Raw genomic sequence first — 25,054 nt, 5'->3', positions numbered from 1 at the left:
AAAAGGGAATTTCCTGACTCTGAGGAAACAACACTAAGTGAAATTTTTAGCATGTGAAGAAAGTAGTTAATGTGGTTATGTACATCTTCCTTTTTAACAGCTCAGACTGAGTCACAGTGCCTGCTGTGGTCTTTGATAAAGGAAAATGCACAGGCTATTTCTGTAGCAGAAGACATGGCCAAATTGTTTTCCTCGGAGAAGGCTGGTGAAATCAGAGTAATGAGGAGACAGTAACTTCAGCAGTACCCCAGGATTTTATTGCAACACTTAATATTAAGGCACTCGCTGATCACCAACTACCCATGAACCTACATCTGCTGAGAAATTTCTCAAAAAAAGTATTACATAAGAAAATTCCACTGATGGCGAAGTTTTTCTGTAATGCTTAGAATTAACTGAGATACCACTGAAGTGAAGGGACCTACAGGGGGTTCTTGATTTTGTGCTTTCCCTAGTTAGCACCTGGGAAGCTGCAGGATAACGGCAGTGGGGAAGGAAAAACTTCAAAACAAGGACCCTCCAAATAGGCTCTAATTCTGGTTTAATAAAACATGATAAAGACTGTGTTCAGTCTCTCAAAACTTATGGGTAAAAGTCTTGTATAAGAATATAATTAAATGAATAATAAAGACAAATGTAATTTTTAGGAGACACTGAAAAGGGCAAATGGCACTTCGGTTGGTTTTCCTGAGTTGCTGCCAGGGAGAGCTGGAACTGCCATCTCACATGTAGAGGCAGAACTTATCTGTTACTCATCTCTATCAGCTGGCCAAAAGAGGTTCCTGAGTCCATTCCTGAGAGCAGAGATAGGCAGTATGGCTTGTTGACTCTGCTGGAAAGTGTTAGTGCCTTCTTTATGAAAGGGCATCTGGAGGGAGACAGGGAGGCTCTGTGAAATGCTGAGCAGCCAAATTCAAGACTAAGTTGTGATTTTGCAATTTAAGTCAAATCCAGTTAATACAGAAATTACAGCTTTGGCCTTTATGCAGTTTATAGAAGCTTTACTCCTTTCCTGCATGCTCATGTTAACGTCTTCTCTTACATTTTCCTAAGGTTTATCTCTGCATACTTAGACACCTCAATTGCAATGAACATCTGAATGACTAAAATAATGTGGAGCTAAGTGAATGCTAAAATTCAGTGTTTCTAAGATGTTTGACAGATTTCTCTGCTCACTCCTCCTGCCCTATGTTACCACCATTTACCAACCACCACTTTGGTTGGAATTCTCCCTAAATTTCAGCTGTTCAGAAGCAAGGTCTCCAGACGTGCTGAAAGAGATGCTCTTGGCAGCATCATACAGGAAGTTTAGACAACTAGCTTGGACCAGGTGTGTAATTTTACTTAAGTTTAGCTAGTAAAGCATAGGCATCTAGCCTGAACTAATTTTCCATGCAACCCTTAGAATGAGTGGAGCAGGTGGAGCCTACCTAACAGTATTGCTGTTAACTGCCTGTAGTTTCCTTGAAATTGTGGACACATGACTATTTGTGAGGCTGCATTGTTTAAAAAATTAAATTTTTTAGTTCAGAAGTGGTGGTTTGGCTCATGTCGGAAGTCCTGCATTGACAGCAAAGCCTTGGAAAATGGGCAGGATGGATCTCTGATATATTTAGATAGACAAATATGTCATGGTTAGTTATCTAGACTCCCTTTACAGCCACTGAATGGAATAAGTACTTCTATAGTGTGTTTCATTAGAACTATTTTTAATAGGTGCTAAAGATGAGATGAATAATATTCTAAAAGTTCCTAGTTTTTGTGATGAGTATATTGTATCCTGGTCAGAATAACTTAGAAGTCTTTTTTTCTTTACATCGCTAGCTCAGAAGTACATATTTCTGTTGCATTTTGTTCAGAAGAAGCAGTCACTGCTGTAGGTTAGTTAGGTCTTTCTTAGGTTGTTGGGGAGCTTTTGTATCTCTCCTAGGTATTTAGCTATTTCTGCTGCAAGTCCCGTTTTTCAGTGGAACCTAATGAGAGTCAGTAGGGTTCTTTGGTATAGATACGACTTTATAATTTCTGCAAGAATCTTCTATGAACTGAGCTGTTCCTCCTGCATTGGGTAGTGTGGGTTATACCAATAGACACTTACACCTTGCAACATAGCCCTTACTATTATTTTTCACGGGAAGGGTCATTGGGCACTGAACAGGCTGCCCAGGGAGGTGGTTGAGTCACCTTCCCTGGAGGTGTTTAAGGGACGAGTGGACGAGGCACTGAGGGGCATGGTTTAGTGTTTGATAGGAATGGTGGACTCGATCCGGTGGGTCTTTTCCAACCTGGTGATTCTATGATTCTATGATTCTACTCATTTAAGATATGCATTTATAGCAATATGGACACCTCTTTAGTCCAGCTTTTTGAGCAGTGAGTGCTGCCAGCAGCTGCATCATTGCATGGTGTCCCACAGTCAGTGTGGAGCTGTGCAGCTGGGAGTTCCCAAAGGCTGGGACATTCAGCAAGCATGGTGTGTAAAAGAAAATACTCTAATATTCAAGTACTTTAGAGATCTAAGAAGCTTTCTTAATAGGAACCTACTTAGAAATTAAAATGCAGGCTTCTGTGCCTGAACTGCATGGTGCAGGTTTCTGCAGCAGCTATTGTTATGGGACCCTAGTCTGCATCAGGACTTGAAAATGAATACAACCCTACGTTCTTCCTCATCTGGTAGGTTTCCTGTTGAAGTGATACCTTTCAGTGTGACAAAAGGGCAAAGGGCCCTCTCTAAAAGCTCCCTAAAATGATCAGATCAGTCAGTTTCTTTTCACCCATTACAAGGACACACATTTCAGGACTTTCCAGAAAACGCTGGAGAGAATGTGTTTGCAGTTGCTGTCATTAATTAACTTTTCAAGGACTTTGTCAGTATATATGGTTACTGTTTGCACAGAGCTAATTTTAAAAATACATTAAAAACATGGTGTTTGCTACCATCTGGTCCCCTTGGTGTGTGATTGCTTTCCTGTGAACACTGACCAGCTCTGGATCAGTTATGCCTGGGTCATCCCCTCTTCAGAAGCCAGAAAGTTTTTCCCCCTTAGTTTTATAAAGGAACAAAAAAAAAAAAAATAAAGTCAGAAAGAACAATTGCTCACACAGGGTATTTGCCATATGATCTGAAAAAGCTGTTGTCTTCCCCATCCATCTTGCTGCCAGCGCTAACCCCAGGCTGCAGATTCTGCCAAAGTGCAGTGGCCAAGGTCTTGATTCCCTACCAGCCTGGAGCAGCCCCTGCACAGGCAGGATCGCCTTTAATGAAACTCTTTTTATATCAATAAGGAGTGCTTCCCAGAGGCACGGGCAGTAGCTTTTGTAGCAGCAGTAGAGAGCCCCTTGAGCAGCCGTGGCTGAAAGGTTGCGAGCTGCCTGCCTGGGGAGCAGCCTCTTCATCTGGAGGTGGCACATGTACATCAGGCTTTTTGTGGGGTAAAAGCTCGACAAGTGGTGGTTTTTTGTGCTTCAGGAAATAAAAACCCAGGCAGGGGAGAGTAGTGGTATGGAGATACCCAGTGGTGTTGTTTTTTATCTTGCCTGAAAGAAGTCTAGACGCCATTGTGGTGGAGCAGCGTGAAGATCCAGGTGCTTTGCTGATGATGCAAACATCAGCATGCATTTCCCACTCTGGAGATTTCAGTTTAAATTTAAAGGCTGCGAACTGCCTGATTATAGGAAAACAGTGATTCCATTTGAGTTGTCAGCAGTAGAAAACAACATGCAGAAACTCTGTGCTTAAGCTTTCAAATGACCCTTGGGTGCAAACCTGCAAAGACAATGCCCCGTAAAGCATAGAAAGGGCTTATGGTTGCCAGCCATGGATCACAGGGTTTTACCACTGGTAAATGGTATATTATTTGTAAATGGGAGAAATGGGTAAATACTGCTTTAAAAGCCAGATTTTTAATGGCTGTTGTTTTCTAAGGTGGCTGTTTCCATGGCTTGTAAGCATTTCATAAGCATTTCTGAAACTGTTCTCATGATGCTGATGTGAGGTTACTAGGTCTCTGCTGCCTGCATTTTGCAGGTGAGGGTAAAGGAGGCAAAGAGCAATTACAGTCTCTTCTGAACAAAGATAGAGTGGTTCATTGCCTGCTTTTATTGCTTCTGTCATTATGGGTCCCTAGGTTCAATTAGAGCCTCCCAGTGCTACTGCAGTACATTAATGACAAAATTACTTGCCTAGGGTTTTTTCTTTTGCGGGGGTGGGGAAGGGAGGGTGAGCTGAAAGGCGCTGCTGAAACTTGGATTTCAATTTCCAGTCTGGCAGCTCCCTCATGACACTTCAGGCTCTGGTGGGCCAGGGAGTCCTCCCTCTACATTACAGAATCCCATGGTAGCCTCCTCCCCTACACAGAGAGCCAAGATAGACAGAGCTGTGATCTAGCACTGCTGCAGTCCCAGCTCAGCAAGCTTCTTCAAAGGAAAAAGATGTTTTGTTTTGTCTTCCATGAAGAAACATGAGGGAAGGAGGAGTGGGAAGAAGGAAAGCCCTAAGAGCCTTCTGTTTATCTGCCGTTCCCGCATCATACGCACTGAAAGTCTTCTCACAGCTAGCCATTTTGCTGAAACCATCCCAGTGGTAAATCTGTCAGCAAAGCTGGGATTCCTCCCTCCTAAATTTATATTTGTGAAGAGTAAATATATAGAGCTGAGCTGATCACTCTCACCCTCTTATAGTCAGGGGACAGAAGTAGATATTTTTAGGCTCAGGTTAATCTCCTTCTAAAGCGGATGACTGAAATAGGTCAGCCGATGCCTGTAGATAAGGAGTTGTTTTACTTGTGCACAGGGAAGATGAGACTATGCACACCTTTACACCTGGATCTCCATGACTGGAAGGGGCCGAATCCCAAAGAGAGGACATGCACCTAAGTGCTGTGGCAGACAGCAGGCCAAATGGCAGTGCCTCTGGTAAGCAACAGCTCACCTCAGAGAGCTGCCTTGAATCCATCACTGAGGTTGGGCAGTTTGAACCAACAGACTCGGGAGGTTTTACCTCCTTAAATACAGGGCTGCACTGCTTCCCATGGCAGGAGTCTATAATCCGGCTTCTGAGTTTCAGATGACTGCACCTCTAGTGTAGATAATAAGTTCTAGTGATTGCAGTCTCAGAGCAGTATTAAAGTGGTTGAATAATAATGTTTCAGCCTGCTCTCTCTACATACATATTGATTACACATTCACACAGTGTTATTAATGTAGCAGTACTTCTAAGATTTGTAGATTTCTTCACTAAGGGACTAGTTTCAGAAACAAAGGAATATATTTAGTTCTGCAGGTAGTCCCAGTCACTCTTGGCTGGTTTCAGGTCATACTGATTTATAAGTGAGGAAGCTCTGAATGGTAAGCTCAGCAGACAGGCTACCTGTGATGGGTGAATTCCTGGTGCCTTTCAAGGAGGTGAAAAAAACATCTATTGATTACAGTGAGGCCACAGTTTCATTCTATGATGTTAGATGTGGCCAAAAATATCACATTTGTGAAAACACCCTCCACAACAAGATCAAAGGGAATATTTTCTAAATGTCACTCCACATTTCTCAAAAGAAACGCCAGTGATATTCCTGGAGAGCTGATCACATTAGCTTTGCTGATATTAAGCAGCAGCTTGCAAAATGAATGGACCACTGCAATTGAGATTGCTTAGAGAGTAAGATGCTATGCAAAGTGAGTAATGGTGTCGGTCACACTTTGGAGGATACTTTTGTTTGCCTTGCAAAAAGTAAATTAAATCTCTAACATCTTCCTCATGTCCATGCTGTTTTTGCTAATGAAGCAGTTAATATAGCTGCCTAATATTGTGATTGCAAATTCAAAATTCATTAAATGTTAGTACAGTGCTCAAACTGGCCAACTGGTTTGGAATTACCATATGCCTGGCCTACAAAGACCAACATAGGGTCAGAAAGCTCCCAGGACATTTCAAATTTTTCTGTGTTATCCCAGCACGTCCTGCTGCTCTGTTGCTCTAGTTCTCTTGCACTGGATATTTATACCAGCCATAACAATAAAAAAAAGAAAGCATCAGAGGCTGGAATACCAGATTTTGACCTGTTCCATATGAAAAGCATCGTGTAGCCACAATTAAATGTGGTGTAAGATCAATTCTCAGATGAGTTCTAGATCAAGACAACTACCACTAAAACTGAAAATAGAGCAAGACGCTATTCTACACCTGCATGTCTGTTGCCATTTTCAGTGCTCCAGGCTTCCCCGTGGGAAAACTTTTTCTTTGCTGTTTTGTTTTCTCTTCTCTTTTTCTGAGTGGATCCTAAGGACCTGCTATCCCTGGACACACAGCTCAATTTGATGTGCCATGCGTGGTTTTTAATCCAGGTGCCTATATTGTCAGATTTCACAGCAAGGAGTCAGTCCTCATCACAACAGTCCCAGTTCTTGGGGAATAGCTGCAGCACCCTGATTGCTCCCCAGTGGCCCCTTGAGCAAGCAGGATGGGGCAGGGAAGAACTGACACTGTCACTGGTGATGGTGCCTGCGTGGTGGCAAATATGCACACCTCTTTAAGAGGCATTGCTCAAAGTGCCATGCTGTCTCTACAACCATTCTTGAGAGACATTCTGTATTCCTCTGCACAGCTCCTAGCTCAGGGCTCTTGTGAAAGTACTGTGTCAGAGTGAATTATCAGGACAACAGTTCATTAGTATTCATGTTACATTCATCATTGGTATGACTGTGATTTAGTGTACCAGCTTGCAAATAGTCAGTTTATTGTATTTAAGGAGTCAGCCTATGCTAATCATGAATCACACCTCCATAATCACAAAGCTGCTTTCAGGCAGAATCATAAGGTGGGTTTTTTTTATTTTGCTTTGTATTTTTGAGCTCTAAGTCAGGTCACATTTAGAGTTTTCCCCCATGTACTGGAACTTCAGAAATTAAGCAGGACCTTCCGCTTGTTGCTAGCTTTGAAAAGCCAAAGAAAATGGCTTTTACAAAACTGTGTGTCTCAAAATTAATTTCACAGGTATCTTCAGTTTTATGTCTTGCAGCCTTGTGGGGACAGTCAGTGCTTCCATTTCATTTCCAAGCCACAGACACTTCTATCACATTCCTATTCCCACCTTTTCCTGAGGTGACTTATAATCGTTTTGACCTAACTTAGGGCTTTATTTTTTAGTGATGACCAGTATAGGATATTCCTGTTGCTTATCAAGCCTCTCAAGACCTGTCTGGCACATTTTTCAGAACATCCTATTCTATTCCCTGCAGAATGTGACAACAAGATCAAATAAAACTGTAGATGTGGAGAAGATATAAAATACTGCCCATATTATCAAATTATATTTTTATTGTATCATCTGGAAGGACAGAAATGATCGTCTTAGTAACGCTGGACTTGCTACTGCCCATTTCACAGCCAATGATATCCTATTGTCTTTTGTTGTCAGTTTTCATATAAGAATTTTTTTCACGTCCATGAACAAGTTCCTCCTCGTATGTTGTGCATTTTCCAAATGATATTGTGCTATTCCAAAAAATTTTAATTCTGAGCATTTCATTTCTACTCACATTGTGTCCTATTCTGAGCTCCCCAGTACAAGGAAAATACGGATTTTGTGTAGTGAGTCCAGTGCAGAGCCATAAGGATCATTTAAGTAGTGGACCGCCTTTCATATGAGAAGAGGCTAAGAGAGCTAGGACTATTTATTCTGGATAAGAGAAGGCTCAAGGGGACCGTATCCATCTGTATTAAGACTTGATGGGAAGGAAAGAGGAAGAGCTAGCCAGGCCCTGCTCAGTGTTGCCCAGTGACAGGACAAGAGGCAATGGGCACAAATTAAACAACATTAAATTCCATCTGAACATGAGAAAACATGTTTTTATGGTGAGGGTGACTGAGCACTGGTTGGCCAGAGGTTGTGAAGTCTCCATCTGTGGAGATGTCCAAAACCTGATATGGTCATGGAAAACCTGCCTTCAGTATCCCTGCATGAGCAGAGGTTGGGACTGGCTGATCTTCAGAGGTGCCCTTGAGCCTCAACCATTCGGTGATTCTGTGTGATGCAAATTTGTTATCTCATGTATTTATACACATTACAGTACTTAAAATCATGCATGCTGTTTATCCATATGCTGTGAACTCATGCCATTTTAAATGATCAGTCTTAATTCTGATGATTTCAAGTCCCTGAAGTAATTTCCATGATCCTCAAATTCTCCCCAAACCAGGAGAATTCATCACACTATGGCAAAGTCTTCATTTTAGGGTCTTAATCATTGAATATGTGAATAAATTTCTCTTAGTATTTAAGTTGCTATTTTACTTTAATAACTTCACTGTTCTTAAAAGCTGTTTCCCCCTACACCCAGTCCATGCATATTTAAGACCATGTCTTGTTATTTTTGTATTTAAAATTATATTTTTACTAGATCTCTTTTCCACGAGTTCTTCCTATAGAGTGATCTCATTTGTATATCGATGTATTCCTATCAACTCAATTTAATGGAAAATTCCAGTTACAGAGCTCAAATTTGGCCTCGGTTCCATAGACACAACTGTTGACAGATGCTTGGTAATGGATTAATAATTATTTGTGAACAAACCAGAAGAAACCAAACCTGACTCGTAGAATTCAAGCTGATACATGATGGCTTAGTGGCAGCAGTGGTTTACTGCCTGCAGAAGTCTTTGAGAGGTTGTTAATCTAGATCTATGTTGAGTTGTCTAACAGCCTCTAAGTGAGTCAAATACATTCATGGATAGATCAGCTAGGAATATATGTTTATGTGTATTCAGATTGTAATTAGAACTTCTAAAAGAGCGGACAATTTATGCACATCTTTCACAATCAACAGGCTTTGATGGAGATAAGCATTACTGCCAAGATCAGACAGTCTGATGATCTTGTGGCATGTACTTAATATCATCATGATGAAGGCTGTCGGCATTATTGTACTTAATAAAATAGAAAACAAGCCAAAATTCACCTTTCTACAATATCTCTTTAAGTTAATTCAGCCTTGGACCAGCGTAATTCTGAAAGAAAAGTTCCAGCCATAGTTTGTGGATAAATGGTTTGTGTAATTGTGGAATGCACCTCAGGCTTTCAGGGTGGGCACCCATATGCACAGATCCCATATTTCAGAGGTTGCCTTCACATAATTATGCAGGTACCTCTTCTATAGCTTCTGGTGAAGTCCTATGAAGGATTTGAGGGGGGTTTTAGGAAGGGATTCCTTTATTCCTGTATTATTTCATGCTGTGTCATACAGATATGAAAACTTATTGGCAGGTATCAGCACTGATTTTTTTCATGTGTTATGACTTGAAAAAATCAGTCCCAGAAATACATTTGGGTCCCATAGACTCAGTTTGGACTCAGCCATACACTTTTAAGTTTATTTGACTTAAGGAGCCAAGCAACGCTTTTTTTTTCTTTCCTTCCTTGCATGTTCCCCCCTCCCACCCCACCTTATTGCAATATGGAGGAGAAAGAAAGGCAAGAAGGGAGAGTGAGAGGGTGTCTGTCAGTTGCCACAGGTGCCACCACTGCCCTGTGGTGGGGGCAGTGGCAGGAAAATATCTCCCAGCTTGTGGACTGCTTTTCAAATATACAGGAGGATGCTGCACTGCTCATGCTATTTCATTCACAAATAAAATCAAGGAAGATAGGACACCCCTCAGTGCCAAGGTGAATGGCAGAGTTCCTCCAGGTCTTACCGACTGTCTGCTCTTCTTTGTCAGACCTTGTCTTAATGTATTTCCTTTCTGCATTTTGGCTGTGGTCACTCCCCTGTCCTCTGTTCACTGGCATAAGAAAAACCATAGCATGCTTTCCTTGCCAGACATATAAGAGCTGGAAGAGGGTGGGAGAAGAGCAAAGGTGATATCTACCGTTTTTATGCTGTGTGATGTGTATTGGACATTAGAATACAGAAAAGTTAATCAGCTCATCAATAAACAGATATGAGAAGAAATAACTTATTTCATCGTTCTAGTAGGTGATAAGCCTGCAGTTATTTATCAAATGTCCACTAGGAGTAAATGTCTGTTGTCATTGGCTTGCTTTTAATAACATTATACCTCTCTGTAATTTTAGCTGTGACTAAAATTTCAACTGCTCAATTGCTACTTTTTTTTATTCTTTTTGAAAGAGCGAGCTTAGAAGAGGGAATAATTTAACAAGGCTTCCCCCTTTCTTTGGCAAGCCAACAAAATTGTTGTAAAGAACACCAAGTTTATTATTTGGATTCATAAAAACAGAAGCAGCCCACTTGCTTAAAGTAGAATAAACACCAAGCACTCTGACTTGGATTTTCAGTGGCTTTGAATTTCAGTTTTCTTTTACAGTAATACCAGCAGCATTCTCAGAGGTTGCTAACCCAAAGCTTCTACTACATTTTCCTGTCACCCTTTGGGTGACTTCTTGTCACCACACTGTGTGCCTGTAGAGGAGATGAGGGCCATATTCCCTTATCAGCAGCAAACCTTTCTTATAACTCTAGGAAGCATGAGCTGAAGTTCTTCTGTCATTCTGCAAGCAGGGCTAGTAGACAACTTACTGGAAGCTTTGTGTAAGTGGAAGAGGGTTTCTACACAATCTGGTACGACATTTAATAATACCATCTCTCCATTAGCACCAGCTCTATCTTGAGAGCAAAATAACATTATTCTAGACTACTCCCACACTTGCAGCTTTTAATGTGAGTGTTCCTAACTCTACTGCATGGGTTATCAGCAGCAGAGCTGGAGCTTTTTGTAGTCAAGTTTGGGATAACTGAGTTTGAGGTTTCTGGGAAGACATGGCAGAAGATTTACAGTAGGAAGATTTCTACAAGACCTGCTACAAGTACATAGGTTTATCCACGTGCAGGTTTACCTAGATGGCCAGAAATTAGATGGTTGATAGTTCAACTGCTACACTAAAGTACATGGGGTGGCTGTCTCCTGTCAGAGCTGGAATTTTCTCTCAAGGGTGTGAGTGCACTAAGTGGGTGGCTGTATCTTTTGAAATTCAAATTTGTGTTTTGCCATTTTCTCCATTCTTCTTTCTCCCAAGGAGGCTTAGGCATTCAGAGCATGGCCTATTGTAAGGAAAGGATGCACTAAGCAAAAAATCTTGTATTGCAACTTTTTAAAACACAGACCATGCGTGTGTGTGTGTGTATATATATATATGTATTATTACTATTTCTGGGGAAGATAGATGAGGATCATATCATATATGTGATCCACCACAATAGAATATGTCTTTCCTGAGGTCAATTCGTCCTATTCCTAATTTGGCAGACTTCTTCTGAGGGGGGGAAGGGGGAAATCAGAGCAGGTTGCATGGATTTGCACTGGGCTCTGCAGGGACACAACTGTCACCCTCTTGTGTTTTACGGGCCTGGTCATAACCACCCTTCTCCTGCACAAAAACCTCTTCTAGCTAGTCTATTCTCCCTTTTCCCATAGATACTCTGCTCTTGGTGAGACAGTGGCACAACTTTCTGTCTTGTAGCCTCAAAATAGATATTTTCTTGTGAGAGAGGACCTGCAGGCTGGAGTCTCCCTCCCAAGCAGAGACTGGCCTCAAGTGGGCAGCCTCCCTTCCCTGCAATGGTTTTGAAAGAAAGCAACCTCACAAAGTATTGCTTGGGCATACCTGTGAAATATCGGTGGAGTTGTGGCACTTTCTGGCCTCTGTCTGAATTATAGATATTTTTTTACAGGAGGAGGAACTGGGTTTCTCCTTACTGTCCATACTTCTCCATACTTCTCCAACTCTGTATCGGTGCATGTGTTTAAATACCTAGTAAAGGCTGAAATTCAAAGCCGACATGCTGATTTATTTTAGGACCCTCAAGACTAGGAAAAGCAGAAAACTAAAGAATACTTGCTAAGGCTTACAGGCTTATGTTCCTGTGTAGCAGCAATTTCAGTGAAATTCAGTTACAGTGCTGTCACTGGGAAACATCTAGTCAGGCTGAATTATTGTGTGTTGTTGGCAGAAAACAGGACAAAACAATTATCCCTGTCCCTAGGATCCTTGCAGTAATGGGGAACTGCTGAGATGGCATACATCTGGATCATTCCAACAAGAAGTCAAATTTTTTTTTTATTTTGAATTAGGAAGTAATATAGATAAAAATCAAATTCTCTGACAATCCCAAATCTGTCTACATGAATCCAGCACTTACTGGGTATATCGGCACGCGAACAACAAATAATAGACAAACATTTAAATGGAGGGCTTTCTGCAGCACCTTTTTAAAATGATCCATCTTCTCTTACTTGCCTTCTCCAGAATTTGGAATTATTTACAGCATGTTGTGGACTTGTAATCATCTCTGAGATGAGAAAGTATCTCAGCTCTAAAGGGAAGGTGAAATTCCATCCCTTTTTGTGATGCAAATATTTTGAAATAGGGATGGCATTCCTTCTTTTACTTTCAAAGCGGATCATGAGGTGTAATTACAGTAATTTTACTGCATAGCTACAAATACAAGCACATGGAAGGCGTGTGGGCAGTCCTGCATGGCTGTGACTAACAATGGATGGAGGATTTGTAGATCCTCAGCTTGCAAACCCTGGATCAGCTCCAGCCATGAGTACAGCAGCAATGACTGTAAGATATGTGACAAAAAAAATCTCAACTTATCATTATCTTTCTGTTGACAGTAGTCCATAATTTTTTTCTCTGAAGGTTATCCATTGTTTAACTACATCCCCCCCCACCAGTTAGGAAATTGTGTCCTTTTATTCATCTGAGCCTGCCTGAAACCATTTTTCTTTTCCTTTTGCCAGTATTACAAGAAGTTCTCCTGGTTTTAGATTTCTGTATGCAAGTATCTATGTTCAGTGCTTGAGTCACGTCTCAGCTTGTTGTCAGTGAGCTAAATAAGTTGAGCTCCTTAAGCTTCAAATCATGACTTGTTTTCCTGTCCCTGGAGATACTTGTGACCCTTTGAACTCTCCCCCCCTCCCCGTCCTCATTATTGCCATATCTTTTCTGAGGTGTGGACAGCAATGTATGAATAGCCATAAACAGTCAGACCAAAGGTGTGTCTAGCCTTGTGCCCTGCCTCTGGCAGCACTTCCCTGCTGCCAAGTGATCTGCAGCTCATTGTGGCGCACACATTAGCTCTTAATCCTAACAGCAATCACTTCCCTTTTTCTGCTTCACGTTCCTGGTTGTGTGGATCCAGGGACCACCTTAGGATATTTCCTGCCATTGCAGTGCCTCAGAAGTTCACACTGATCCGCTGTCTGTGAGATTTTTTTTAAGTCCTCCGTGGAGCTATGGCTTTCCAAGACAGCTTGCTAACTCTAGCAAACAAAACTCACAGTCTGATGGAGCCAGTGCTCATAGTCCTTCAAGCTAATCTCTTGCCTCTGACTCTCAAGTCATTTCCTGGAAAGCCACCATGTGTTGCCTCCTGAACAGATTACGTTGAACTAGGGTGTGAGTTTTCCCAGAAAGAAATATCCTGCACCCCCAACTTACAAGTTACGGAATGCAGAAGGTGAGATATTAGTTTTGACTTCAGACCGTTCCAACTCTACCTGCTTTTCACCTCCTATTTGGAGAGTAAATCTTGTCTGCTTTCCAGAGATTTTAGTACAAGGAACTCCAGCCTACTGTAACATGCTTGCAGTAATGTTACCTGAAAACTTCCAATGATCGAGGTGTTGTAAGAAGTGTGAAAGCTACTTGAATTAAATAAGACATATTTGAAAGTGTAGCCAGCTCCTGGATTTTCTGACACTATCTTCAGAAAAGGCTTAAAAATAAAACCATCATTGACTGTCTTTCTAAAATAAAACTAAGATTCCCTCATAATAGGCAAATTATTCCAGGTATTAGGACATCAAAAATAACAGCAATCTTATAGAGTAAGGAATGAGTTGGCAGTACTGCCATCACCTTTTTTTCCCGAGGACGTCTAAATGAATGCGAGAGAAATATTATCACATTTGCATCTCCAAGTCTCCAGGTGTTTCCACACCACCACCCATTTACTCTGCTAGGCATCTCCCACCTCCAGCCCAGTCCTGCTCTCCTTCATGCAGTCTCAGCCCTGAATCCTGTCTCTGCTCCTCAGCATCACAGGCACTCCCATCCCAGCTTTTCTTATCTACACCCATCCCCTGCACGCAAGACCTACCCCCTCACCCACATGTACGTATCCCAAAGTCAGCCCGAACACCTCAGACCCTGCACTTGCACATGGCATCACTTAGTATTTTATCCTGGAGATGGGAAGAAACGCAGAAGGTCCTTGTTGTTCAGGCACTTCAGGTGTCTGAATCCCTTTAAGGGAAGAAATCAGCAAAAATGCCTTTTGCAGCATGCTGGGGTTCTTGAGGCACCAGATACATGAGTATGGTTCTGAGCTGCTCCTCCCCAAATTGAGTGGTTGTGATGCGTTATATTTATACCTCCGTGGTTCCAGCCTTTGATAAACCATCTCACACATCTGTTAAATATAACAGAAGGCTTCAACCTGAATATTTTTTTTGAGCTAGGCATATGGGAGCATGATTACATCATCTTTATTTGGTTTTCTCCATTCACTCTTACTCCTCCATTCTTCCCTCTCTTCACTATTTATCATTTAAGGATCCACTAAAATGGTACACTGTGTTTTACTCATCTGTGTATTTTTTTACCCCTTGTCAACAGATGCTTACCCCAATTCTGAAGTGATCTATGTGTGGACTAATAGCACCACAACGTCTGTGGTGGTGGCCGAAGATGGTTCACGACTTAACCAGTACCACTTGATGGGACAAACTGTAGGAACTGAAAACATCAGCACCAGTACAGGTAGGGAGAGCATTTCTGCCCTATTATTGCGGATAGCTGGAGCAGAAGAGACGGTCTTCTGGCTCCTGCTATTTTGCAAAGAGGCCAGGGAAGCATCGGTGGGATGTGGGGTGCGAGGGGGATCCTGCGCAAGTTGCTGCTTACTTAGCAGAGACACTGAAGCACTGAGAGAGTTATATGCTGGCTCTTAGGTGCTGTAGCTGAAGATGCATCCAAAGCCCTGCCATTTAATGGGAGCACTGGAGAAGCCACCAGCATCTGCTTGGCGACTGCCTTCGCTGAGGCTGCCAGCACTATTGCCGGCTTATTTCCCCATGGGAGGAAGCCCCTTGTGAGGCAAACACCACTCACATATTTGACCCGTTTCAATCATCGCTTTAAAATTATTTGCTCGATGAAACCATCCAGGGGGGAAAAGATTTGCAGGGCAGGGCTGGGGGCTTTGGCGTGGCTTCGCAGCGTGTCCCAGAGCCCACGTGGCTGCAGAGGAGGTGCAAACCCCGAGGATTCCCATTTCCTCCCCGGGCTGCAAGCGGAGGCGCCAGATGTGGCAGCATTAGGGAGGCAAAGAAGCTTTAATCCCAGGCAGGGCCACCACGTGAGCTGTGCCTCGTCGCTTCTTAAGGCTCCCACGCAAGGGCAACCCTGGGAGCGCATTGGCGGGGGGACCCCCGGGGGGGTCGAGGCCGGGACAGGGCTCACGTGGGCTCGGCAGGATGAGGGCTGAACCAGGTTACACAATCCATTCGTCTGTGGAGCATTAGTGGCACCCAGCATGGAAACAGAATAGCCCGCCGTGATGGGAATTCCTGCCGCTCACCGTTGCGTGGGGCTTGGGGAGGGGAGAGGGGGCAATCTGTACCCCGCAGTGATGCTGCAGGGAACAATTCCTGCTGGCAAAGCACAGCAGAGGCTTCTGGTGGAGCACTGTGCCCCGGGGGGAAAAATGATGGGTGCTGAGCTGAAGGCAGGACTGTAGAGGTTAATGCATAGATCGAGTCAGGAACCTGTGAACTCTCCAGGGGAAATTTAGGAGGTGTGAAAATACATGTATGGTCACATACAAAATTGGACCGAAACACAAAGGCACGTAGAGCTTTCTGGTCAAACTGTCCAGACTCAGCAAATAAACTGGGGCAGCTGAGCTTGCTGCTTGCTGTCCAAGCAGGACACAAAGTGAGGGAAAGCTTGCCTTGGGCAGTACAGGGTAGCCACAAAACACAACCACCATCTCAGTCCTATAGAGAGTCATCCCTTCCCTTTCCCCATTTAAGGAGACAAAACTATTGCTAAAGCAAAGATATCTAGGGTCAAAATAAGTGTATAGACCAAGTCAGAGCAGCCCGTGAAGCAGGAAAAGGACAAGTATGCTATCTCCTATTAAAAAGCAAAGACGCTTTTTTCCTTACCAGTTTACCATCATAGCAGCGTTGTTTTCTGCAATGAAAGGCAGCTCCCCTCTTGCCTTCATCGTTGCCAAGAAAAAGATCCAGAGGATGTACTGGGACATCTCCTACAAGCTTGTCCTGTGCCTCAAAGCAAGAAAACCACGCAGCCCAGGCAGTGCGCGCTCCAGCGTGTCAGCTCCAGGCCACTTCCAGTTTGCAGCTTTGCCTGTGAAATCTCCTTGTACTCCTTAGCCCAAGGAAACAGGGAACTCTTCAGACAAATCCCAAAGTTTCTGCCCAATAACAACCTCCCTCCTGTATCAGAAGATTTAGGCTAATAAATGCTTGTTTTCCAATGTCAAGATTTTATATTAATGTCCCGGGTTACATCTGGGCTGGCTGGATTCTGATTGCAGGGTGGATCACAAAGAGCATGACACAGATTGTAACTGGGGATTAGCAAAATACAAAAATCCGATTTTGCACAGGGAAAGCATCAGTCAGTGATGGATTTTCTGGACTTCATCAGGCTCATAGGAGGCCAGTAATCAGGGTTACTTAAAAAGGGCCGTCTAAGACATTTCTTTCTTCTACTGAATTGTTCAACATGGAAAAGAAAAAAACAAATAGCTATTGCACAAATCTAAGTCCTTGGATCTTTTGTGGGTTTCTTGACACACCAAACAACACAGCCCTTGCAGCTGCATAGGCAAAATGTCTGTGTATGTCATAGGACCTTTATGCTCTCCTTCCTAACAGATTTCTTTCTTTTTTTTTTTTTTTAATGGAAATGCTGGACCAGCATCAATCCTTTGGGATTCTGCTGATTTTGTAGGCAAGCTGCTAAATTTAGCTGTCAGAAAAGACATCTTGGCACTTTCAATTCACCAGCCAGTCTTAAAATTTGGAACATTTTAGCCATGCCACAGAAAAGAGCTCTGACATGTGCCACCTGTTTGGGCTTTTTTTGTGCTAAGATCCCCAAATGCCATTCTCACAAAAGAGAGGATATTGGACTATTCACACTGCTTTCAACAGGCCCAGCATCTGTTATGTCCTGGTAGTGTAAGTGCTGGAAACAATCAGATATGGGATTTGGGTCCAAACTGCTTTCCACTAATGGTTGGCCACCTCTGTTCTCCATACCCAGAATCTCTCATCGCTGACTTAGGATCTGCAGTGCCACAAAACAAAACCAAACTCCAGTCTTTTATCTTCTGCCAGCTGGAGCCTGAGCTCTGAAATATCCAAAGCCTAAATAATAAACGAAGAATTCAGCCCTTTGCTTTTCATCAAATAGTTTGTTTTTTTCCTTGAGATACAACATTTCCCTGCATTACTATAAAAAGGACATGCGCATTTCTCAGGGGCCAAAATATTCTGAATGTCAGCACGGTCAGGGAAGCCGTGTTACAGACATAACATCAGGATTTTGCCAGAACAGTTGTTCATACACCTGAGTCCAGGTATGTCCAGTAGATAAACAAGCCTGGGGGCTGTTCCATCATCATTGAAATACTCTATTGAATCCCAGCATAATGGTGATGGAAAAATTCATTTAGGATCCTAGAAAATTTGTAAGCGTCATCTCCAGTATCTATCATCTAGATACTGAAAAAATAGTGGTTTTTAAACCATAAACACTTAAGACTCGCAGCAGCACAGTCCATAGCTCTGTGAAAAAAAAAAATAATGCAGCTACTTGTGATCTAGGGCTTTTCATTAGCGCTACATTTGTTATTAAAATTTTTTTTGTGCCATGATGAGTCGACCTCATCAGGAACAAGATTCTCTTTTAAGTGCTACATAAACCTATAACAAAAATTAGGTCTTGCTCAAGAAAGCTTATGGTCTAAGGATAAATAGTGGCCTTACAGAAGTAAAAGGGAGATTTGCCACTCCAACAGAGCCAGGATTTTGTTCTATATAAACAAAAGGCCAACTCAGGCAGCTTTCAGCTTTACTGTAAACAGTGGTCCCAGGGCATTAAAATCCAAGCTGTGGGGTTTTCTTAAGTCTCCTGGAGGAATCATTCCTAGCATAGGCATTTTTGAAAGGGACAGCGTAGGAAATTGGGGAAGATATGAACTGGAAGAAGAGCAACTACAAAATCAAGGTGATATTATTTCAGTGGAGACAAGAGCTTTGATAGGTTAAAGAAATGATAAGTTAAAAATCAGCTGTGGAGTGCCATCCAAATGTAAGCATTCATTTTCTGCATTTACAAAAGGAAAAAAAGGGGGTCCTGTTGCTCTGCTGAAGCTGTGTATATTTTTTTTTGGTTTTCTGACTCCACAAGCTTACTGTCAAAATGAATAATGCGTGTGGTCAGTCCTTAGTGAGCAGGAAAACTGTGACTCAAACACATCCCAGTGCAGCAGCAACTAAGAAACAGATTACAGGCAGATAGACCCTGCTGCTTCTGGCATATTTTATGGGTAATCCAGAAACGGAATGCTCCTAAATAAAGAGCAAGTGGGGTTCCTCCTGAGACCACAGCATGTTCAGCATCCCTTTTTTCAAAATTACACTACATGAAAGATAATTAGATGTTGCTTTGTAGGGGTTTTCTCAACAGTTTCACAGCATTCCCTGTCCATCTCCACATGGGAGATGGGAAGCATCTCACCAGATAATCACATTCCAGAAGAAAGTTATAAAGGTTAAGGCAGGCTGTCAGGTAAGGTATTTCTGTGCTGTTCCAGTCTTTCTTGTCTAAAATCATCAGAACAAACAAGATCTGTAGACTTCCAGAATAACGGAGCTCCTTTAGCATAACATGTTAATGCAGCTCTACCTGCAGAAACCCTTTCACTGTAGACCTGTTCTTCACTAATTAGCCATGTTGTCACTTAGAAATAATCTGCTAAATCTAACTGCTTAGCAATGCTGGCTGCAGCTCAACTTGAGCTATTCACTTAAAGCAGAATCAGCATGTTATATATTTTCCTTTTTATGGCTGGTCTATAGAGACTAACAGTCAGGTCTTGCAACAGGGATTATAGCTTTATTTGTTTTATTCTTGGAGGACAATACATCTTTCAGAACAGGCATTACTCTGATTCATCTGTACCCAGTTGAATGATGCATGCTTTTAGATTAATTTTATATCAGTGTGAGTGGAGATCTATTAAGGTTTGAAGGGGCTGCTTGTTTTCTATTCTTACATTTTTTACTCTTATTTTTCCTACGCAAGCCTGTTATTACCTAGCAAGAATTTGGCTTTGGGGAGCAGTTGCCATCAATGAATAGCCTTCAGTAACAACTATATGATTTTACAGGAACAGTCTGAAAGAACCATTTAAGTTTTGATTTTTTTCTGAAACATTAGGGAAGGTGACAGCTGGTCTGTTGATTTTGGAGTGCCTTTTTTTAGGCTTTCACTGAAATTTAGAGGACCTGACAAAAGCCAGATTAAGGCAATGCTGTGAATTTGGCATATGAAAAAGACATGGAATTTAGCACTGCTGTGGCAGTTTTCAGGGAATTCTCCACTTGCAGGCAGTACAATATTAATTGCATAAGTGGACAAGACATGGCGCAGAATCTGTCCTGCAACAGATTTTCTTTCCAAGGGCTAATATGTACCAAATTCTAGGAAAACTGCATGCACTAGGGAGATTTTTTTCCTGGAAAAGCAATCTGATGGGCTTGGGTACTCAGACCAACCACACCTCCCAGGATCCATGTGCAAATCCGCAGTTTTATAGAATCATAGAATCACTGAGATAGGAAAAGACCTTTAAGACCATCAAGTCCAACTGTCAACCTAACACTGCCAAGTCCACCACTAACCCATGTCCCCTGTTTTTCTGCAGCACTGATTCTGGGACAGGCAATCCCTAAAGTGTGGTGCAGGAGTGTCTGGATCCATTCTCATTCTTGGAAACAAGGCTTGGCAGTAACAGTGGCCCTTAATGAGGTTAAGTCCTGCTGCTAAATCAGGTTTCTGTGGGTAGACAGCCTTAATTGTTACTCCAATAAGACAGTTTGTAGGACTGAGTCAAAACCAGGCAAGACTCAGGCAGTGCCAGCAACCTATTTTGTTTAAGCTTGTGAACATCAAGATAACCCAAGTGCATGAAAGAACCACAGCTTTCCAGTGCATTAGGAGCAGTCAGTCATTGTCTTCTGCTTTTAGCGGGCTGAATGCAAAGACTAACAGACCTAGAAGCACCTCTGTCTCAAGTCCTGGTTTTCCACAGAGTAGAAATCCAGACATATTTAATGCAATTGAGAATAGCTGAATGGTATCCTCACGTAGTGGGATGGAGCTGGCCTGCTTGAGTCCCTAAAGTGGTAAAGCTCCCTTATTTTACCCACATATGCATTTTTCTCCTTCTAGGTGAATATACTATTATGACAGCCCATTTTCATCTGAAAAGAAAAATCGGTTATTTTGTCATCCAGACGTACCTTCCTTGTATTATGACTGTGATCTTATCACAAGTGTCGTTTTGGCTAAACAGAGAATCTGTCCCTGCTAGGACTGTCTTTGGTGAGTATCCCACTTTCTCCCAGCATGCAGGAAGGATTGGTCTGGCGTCTGGAAGTGATTTGCTGAAATAAAACCACAGTGCTCTAATATGTATTTCTGCTTGAGATGTTCTAGATCTTCCCTTATTTTCTTCCAGTGTAAACTCAATATCAATTTAAAAATAGTGTCTGGGGTATTTTGGTCAAGTTATAACAGAAATTGCTCAAGAGTCAGTTTTATGAAGGTTAAGAACAGAAGTAACAGTTTTGTTTTGTTTTTTATTTCCACTTGGGTGAAATATTGGATGGTTTAGAACAAAAAAACTCATACATATTATTGTATTCACTATGTATACACTAGCTAAGCATTTGGAACACATTCAACTTCAAGACATTTTGTTTATCTATGTTTTAAGATGTTCATCTGGGGAAACCATGTAGAGGTTAATTAGTGACAATTATCTTTATTACCATCAAACAAATTAATATGATTTTGCCTTTAGAAAATGTGTATTTACTACAGCTGTCATGACAAAACCCTTCAGGGTCCTTAAATGACTCGATTTATCAGTACAAGACTGCAGAAAATAAGCATAGTCTTGAGTAAAGGTTGATGAAATACAGAATTTTCACTAAATGAAAAATCAGGGGAATGGGAACAGTTTATTATGTAAAATTTGGTTCAGCTGTTCTTAAAAGAGTAATCCTTCTATACAAATGTACTGAAATCAGTCATCATATTTGATCAAAAATCAGTTCAGCATGCTGCATTGGGACAACACAGCTACCAGCATCACTTTGCTGACCAGTGGTTTACATGCTAGGTTTACAAAGCTAGAACTGTAAGCTGAATTTTATCCTATTGATAGCATCCTTCCACAGGGGAAAGTAGTGGCAGCTATGTAACTTACAGCCTATGGGAGAGGACAAGCTGTGGTCGGGGAAATTAATAATGGCATACAATTTCATATAGAAAAATATCCATGAGAGAAACTAGAATCAGTAGTTCTGCTTTATTAAGGCAGTTACTGCTAAACAGGCTGCTCACTGATTTTATTATGCACCACTTAATGAGGGACACTCTATATATACCATGCATCAGTGTACAGGGATAAAATACCAGTAAGCCTTGGTTTATGTAACAGCTGGGTTTGCATTACTCTTAAAAATACTTATTTAGATACACTATAACTAGAAATAAACAGAACACCATAGAAGTAAACACCTGAGGGCAGAAGCTTATATTTTTTTCATGATGAGCGAAGTATCTTGCTCTTTCAGACCATAATATGTAAACACTGACTGAGTTAGTAATGGCCTCTTAGGTATTGTGCTGAATTAGGTCCTGCTCATAACTCTTTAGGGTTCTTGTAAGGGCCACGAAACTGATCTCTCCCTCTTTTTTACCCTCCTTTACAGGAGTAACAACAGTCCTCACCATGACCACCTTAAGTATCAGTGCCCGTAACTCTTTGCCAAAAGTGGCCTATGCTACTGCAATGGACTGGTTTATAGCTGTCTGCTATGCCTTTGTATTTTCTGCATTGATTGAATTTGCAACAGTCAACTATTTCACCAAGAGGAGTTGGGCATGGGATGGCAAAAAAGCGCTGGAAGCTGCTAAAATCAAGGTGCTTACCTTACATTTTTTAAATACCTAGAATAAAAAGTAGGTACTCAGCATAGTTCAAATAACTGAATGGAAAATTTTCAGGTTCTTCATGAGAAAAGGCCTTTAATTACCTCATGACATACTTTCACCTTCTATGGAGGAGCATTGACGAGGAAAAAATGCTGCATTCTCTTCATAGAGTCAGACTATCAGTCTCCACCATCTATATGGAATGGAATTGTCATAAGGGTATAGAGCATTGAGTATACATGGCATGGGATTTCAGTGACCAAACATCTGATGATCACGGACATATACTATGAAACACATGTCTTCAGAGCACTCCCAAATAAATGACAAAGCTCCCATGGAGCTCTGCTATTGAGGGTCCCACAATAGTACTCACAATCAAAAAAAAAAAAAAAAAGAGACAAAAAAGCAGTTCTGTGAAAACAGAACTTTTGAGTTTCAAGCTGAAATTACAATTTTGGAATAGGACTGACTCTTAGCAAATGATCCCCTAGAGATAGCTTTTACCTGCAGGCATCTCACAAGACCATTACAAAGAGGGCAAGCTAGCAGGACAATGAGCCCTTCACTGCACTCGGTGCTGCTGCCAGGAGGGTGAGGTTCACAACTTGGCAGCTGCCCATGGGGCAGCAACCTCTGCAGGTGCAGGACTGCATCACCTTGACAAAAGAAGCTGCTAATGCATACACCAGGTGGGATCTGGGTCTGGATGGCTGTTCTTAGCTTTCTCTGGCATCAGGGGAAGTTTAGCCTGAGCAAGGGCTGTAAAATCAAAGCAGAAACAGCTGTCTGGGAGTCAAAGTTGGAATAGCCAAGAGGCATTTGTTAGCATGATTAATTATGGTACTTAGATTTTTGAGTTAACATCTTGAGAATGTGTTTCTGCTTTCTGTTCCTGTGGTCTAATGTTTTGTTCCTGTGGTCTAATGTTTTGTTCCTTACACTGCAGAAAAAAGAACGTGAAATGCTGAGAAATAAATCAACTAATACTTACAGCACTGGGAAAATGACCCCCGCACCAAACATGCCAAAGGACTCAGCCCCATCTGTCATCTCACACACCACATCTGCTCCAGTGAAGGCTGCAGAAGAAAAGCCTGCTGAAAGCAAAAAGACTTACAACAGCATCAGTAAGATTGACAAAATGTCCCGGATAATTTTTCCAGTGCTATTTGGAACTTTTAACTTAGTTTACTGGGCCACATATTTGAATAGGGAGCCTGTTATTAAAGGTGCCAATTCTCAAAAATAAACTGAAGGACTCTTAAAGCCACATGTGAGCCATACTTACAAAGCAGATGTTACCAAGGAAAATTTGAGATCCAGATGACTTTCTACATTTGGGCAATATTCTTCAGGAAGTTTTTTGCATGTTTAATAATATGTACAAATAATAATGCCTTGATTGTTTCTACATGTAACCTCAGATGTTTCAGAGACGATTATATTACTTACAGCAACAGATCTTTAGAAAAGATCAGAAGACATTGAACATGGCTTCTTTGCTGCTGAGTATCTTGCATTGATAGTTTACAAACAAAGTAAGTTATATTTTTTAACTGTTGAAGTGTACTACATATCGTGGTTTTTATACTTCAGATGTACAGTCATACAATTGTAGGCTTAACATATATTTTACAGAAGAGCTCCACTATTGTCATCTGATAAGTTACTAAGTAACGCCAGTTGTAAACGTGCCAAATTATTCAGTGTAGGGCTATGTTTGAGCACCTTTACTGGTTATAGGTAGTGCATTACTCCACAGAAAAAAACTGCTTGGCCCAATTTTCATTTGAAATTTATACAGTGCAGTAAATGCTAATGGGGCTATGTTGATTTTCAGTGCTTAAGCCTCTAGCTTACACTGAAGTAACATAGGGAGCAGGATGCTATTTGTGTAAATAAAGGTAGTGGAATCTTGCCCTTAAAAGAAAATATGAAGTTTGGTTGGATTTTGCACTCCAAGGAATTTTCTCGAATGATTTTCAGTATTTACTAAAAAAATTAAAGGTATATTGCATGAAATTAACATAGATTAGGAACATACTTGTGCAAATAAAACTTTTAACAACAGCAGTAGACATTTTTATTAGGATGAAGTAAATTATGTTTGGACATTTTCCCAAGAAGACGATTGTGTTATATTAGCAGAGATTAACAGGAAAGAAGTACAGCAATTCTGCAATAATTATTACTTGTTTCCCACAGTGAAAGCCAATCAGACAACATTAAGAGGTGTGATCAGAAAAAAAAAGATATGCTTCATGACAGCAAGGTGTTTCAGTGACAATATTGACAGAGAGGTCTTTGTGCTGTCCATCTGAAACTCTTCTATAAAATGCCTTGCTGCTGCCAATGTGTTTTGCTTTGAAAATGAATGAGAAAATGCAATCTGAGTTTTCAGCTCTTTTCTCTTGGCATCCTTTCCTTGTTCCAGAGGCTTTTGTAATTTAATCTTAATGTTTAAATAAAAAATGCATTCAACATTTGATTGAAAATGTCATTCTTATATTGGTTATCCTTTTAGAGAGACAAAAAAATCATCAGAAGAGCTGAAAGAATTAAAAATCACACATCCGCACACTCAGTCATATGTGTATGCGTGACACATCCTCACTGTTGCTCAGAAAGGTACCTACTGAGTGAATACAGTGAATTGGGATGTTTTGGTATTAGGCACTATTTTGCTAGGGAGCATCAGTCCTATGTTTTGCTTGAGGCAGAAAGGAGAGTTGATGCTTCATTTTGAGGTGAGGGACTGGTCCAGGACTGGG

General features: G+C 41.5%; 2 protein-coding genes across 2 annotated transcripts in view; one reads left to right on the top strand and one right to left on the bottom strand.

Annotated features, from left to right (window-relative positions):
• The window catches only part of GABRB3 (gamma-aminobutyric acid type A receptor subunit beta3), a 193,053-nt gene extending 176,477 nt beyond the window's left edge, over window positions 1–16,576 (bottom strand). Inside the window, exon 1 of the mRNA XM_069876090.1 lies at window positions 16,184–16,576. Within this exon, the coding sequence (XP_069732191.1) occupies window positions 16,184–16,284 (101 nt within the window). The 5' untranslated portion in view covers window positions 16,285–16,576. The remainder of the gene's footprint in view (window positions 1–16,183) is intronic.
• The window catches only part of GABRA5 (gamma-aminobutyric acid type A receptor subunit alpha5), a 58,278-nt gene extending 33,507 nt beyond the window's left edge, over window positions 1–24,771 (top strand). Inside the window, exons 7-10 of the mRNA XM_069876112.1 lie at window positions 14,631–14,774; window positions 20,508–20,660; window positions 22,058–22,269; window positions 23,230–24,771. Coding sequence (XP_069732213.1) covers window positions 14,631–14,774; window positions 20,508–20,660; window positions 22,058–22,269; window positions 23,230–23,532 — 812 coding nt within the window. The 3' untranslated portion in view covers window positions 23,533–24,771. The remainder of the gene's footprint in view (window positions 1–14,630; window positions 14,775–20,507; window positions 20,661–22,057; window positions 22,270–23,229) is intronic.
• The last annotated feature ends 283 nt before the right edge of the window (window positions 24,772–25,054 follow it).

The sequence above is a fragment of the Phaenicophaeus curvirostris genome, chromosome 1 (assembly GCF_032191515.1).
Source record: "Phaenicophaeus curvirostris isolate KB17595 chromosome 1, BPBGC_Pcur_1.0, whole genome shotgun sequence".
NCBI lineage: Eukaryota > Metazoa > Chordata > Aves > Cuculiformes > Cuculidae > Phaenicophaeus > Phaenicophaeus curvirostris.
This window is presented reverse-complemented; position numbering and strand designations above follow the sequence as displayed.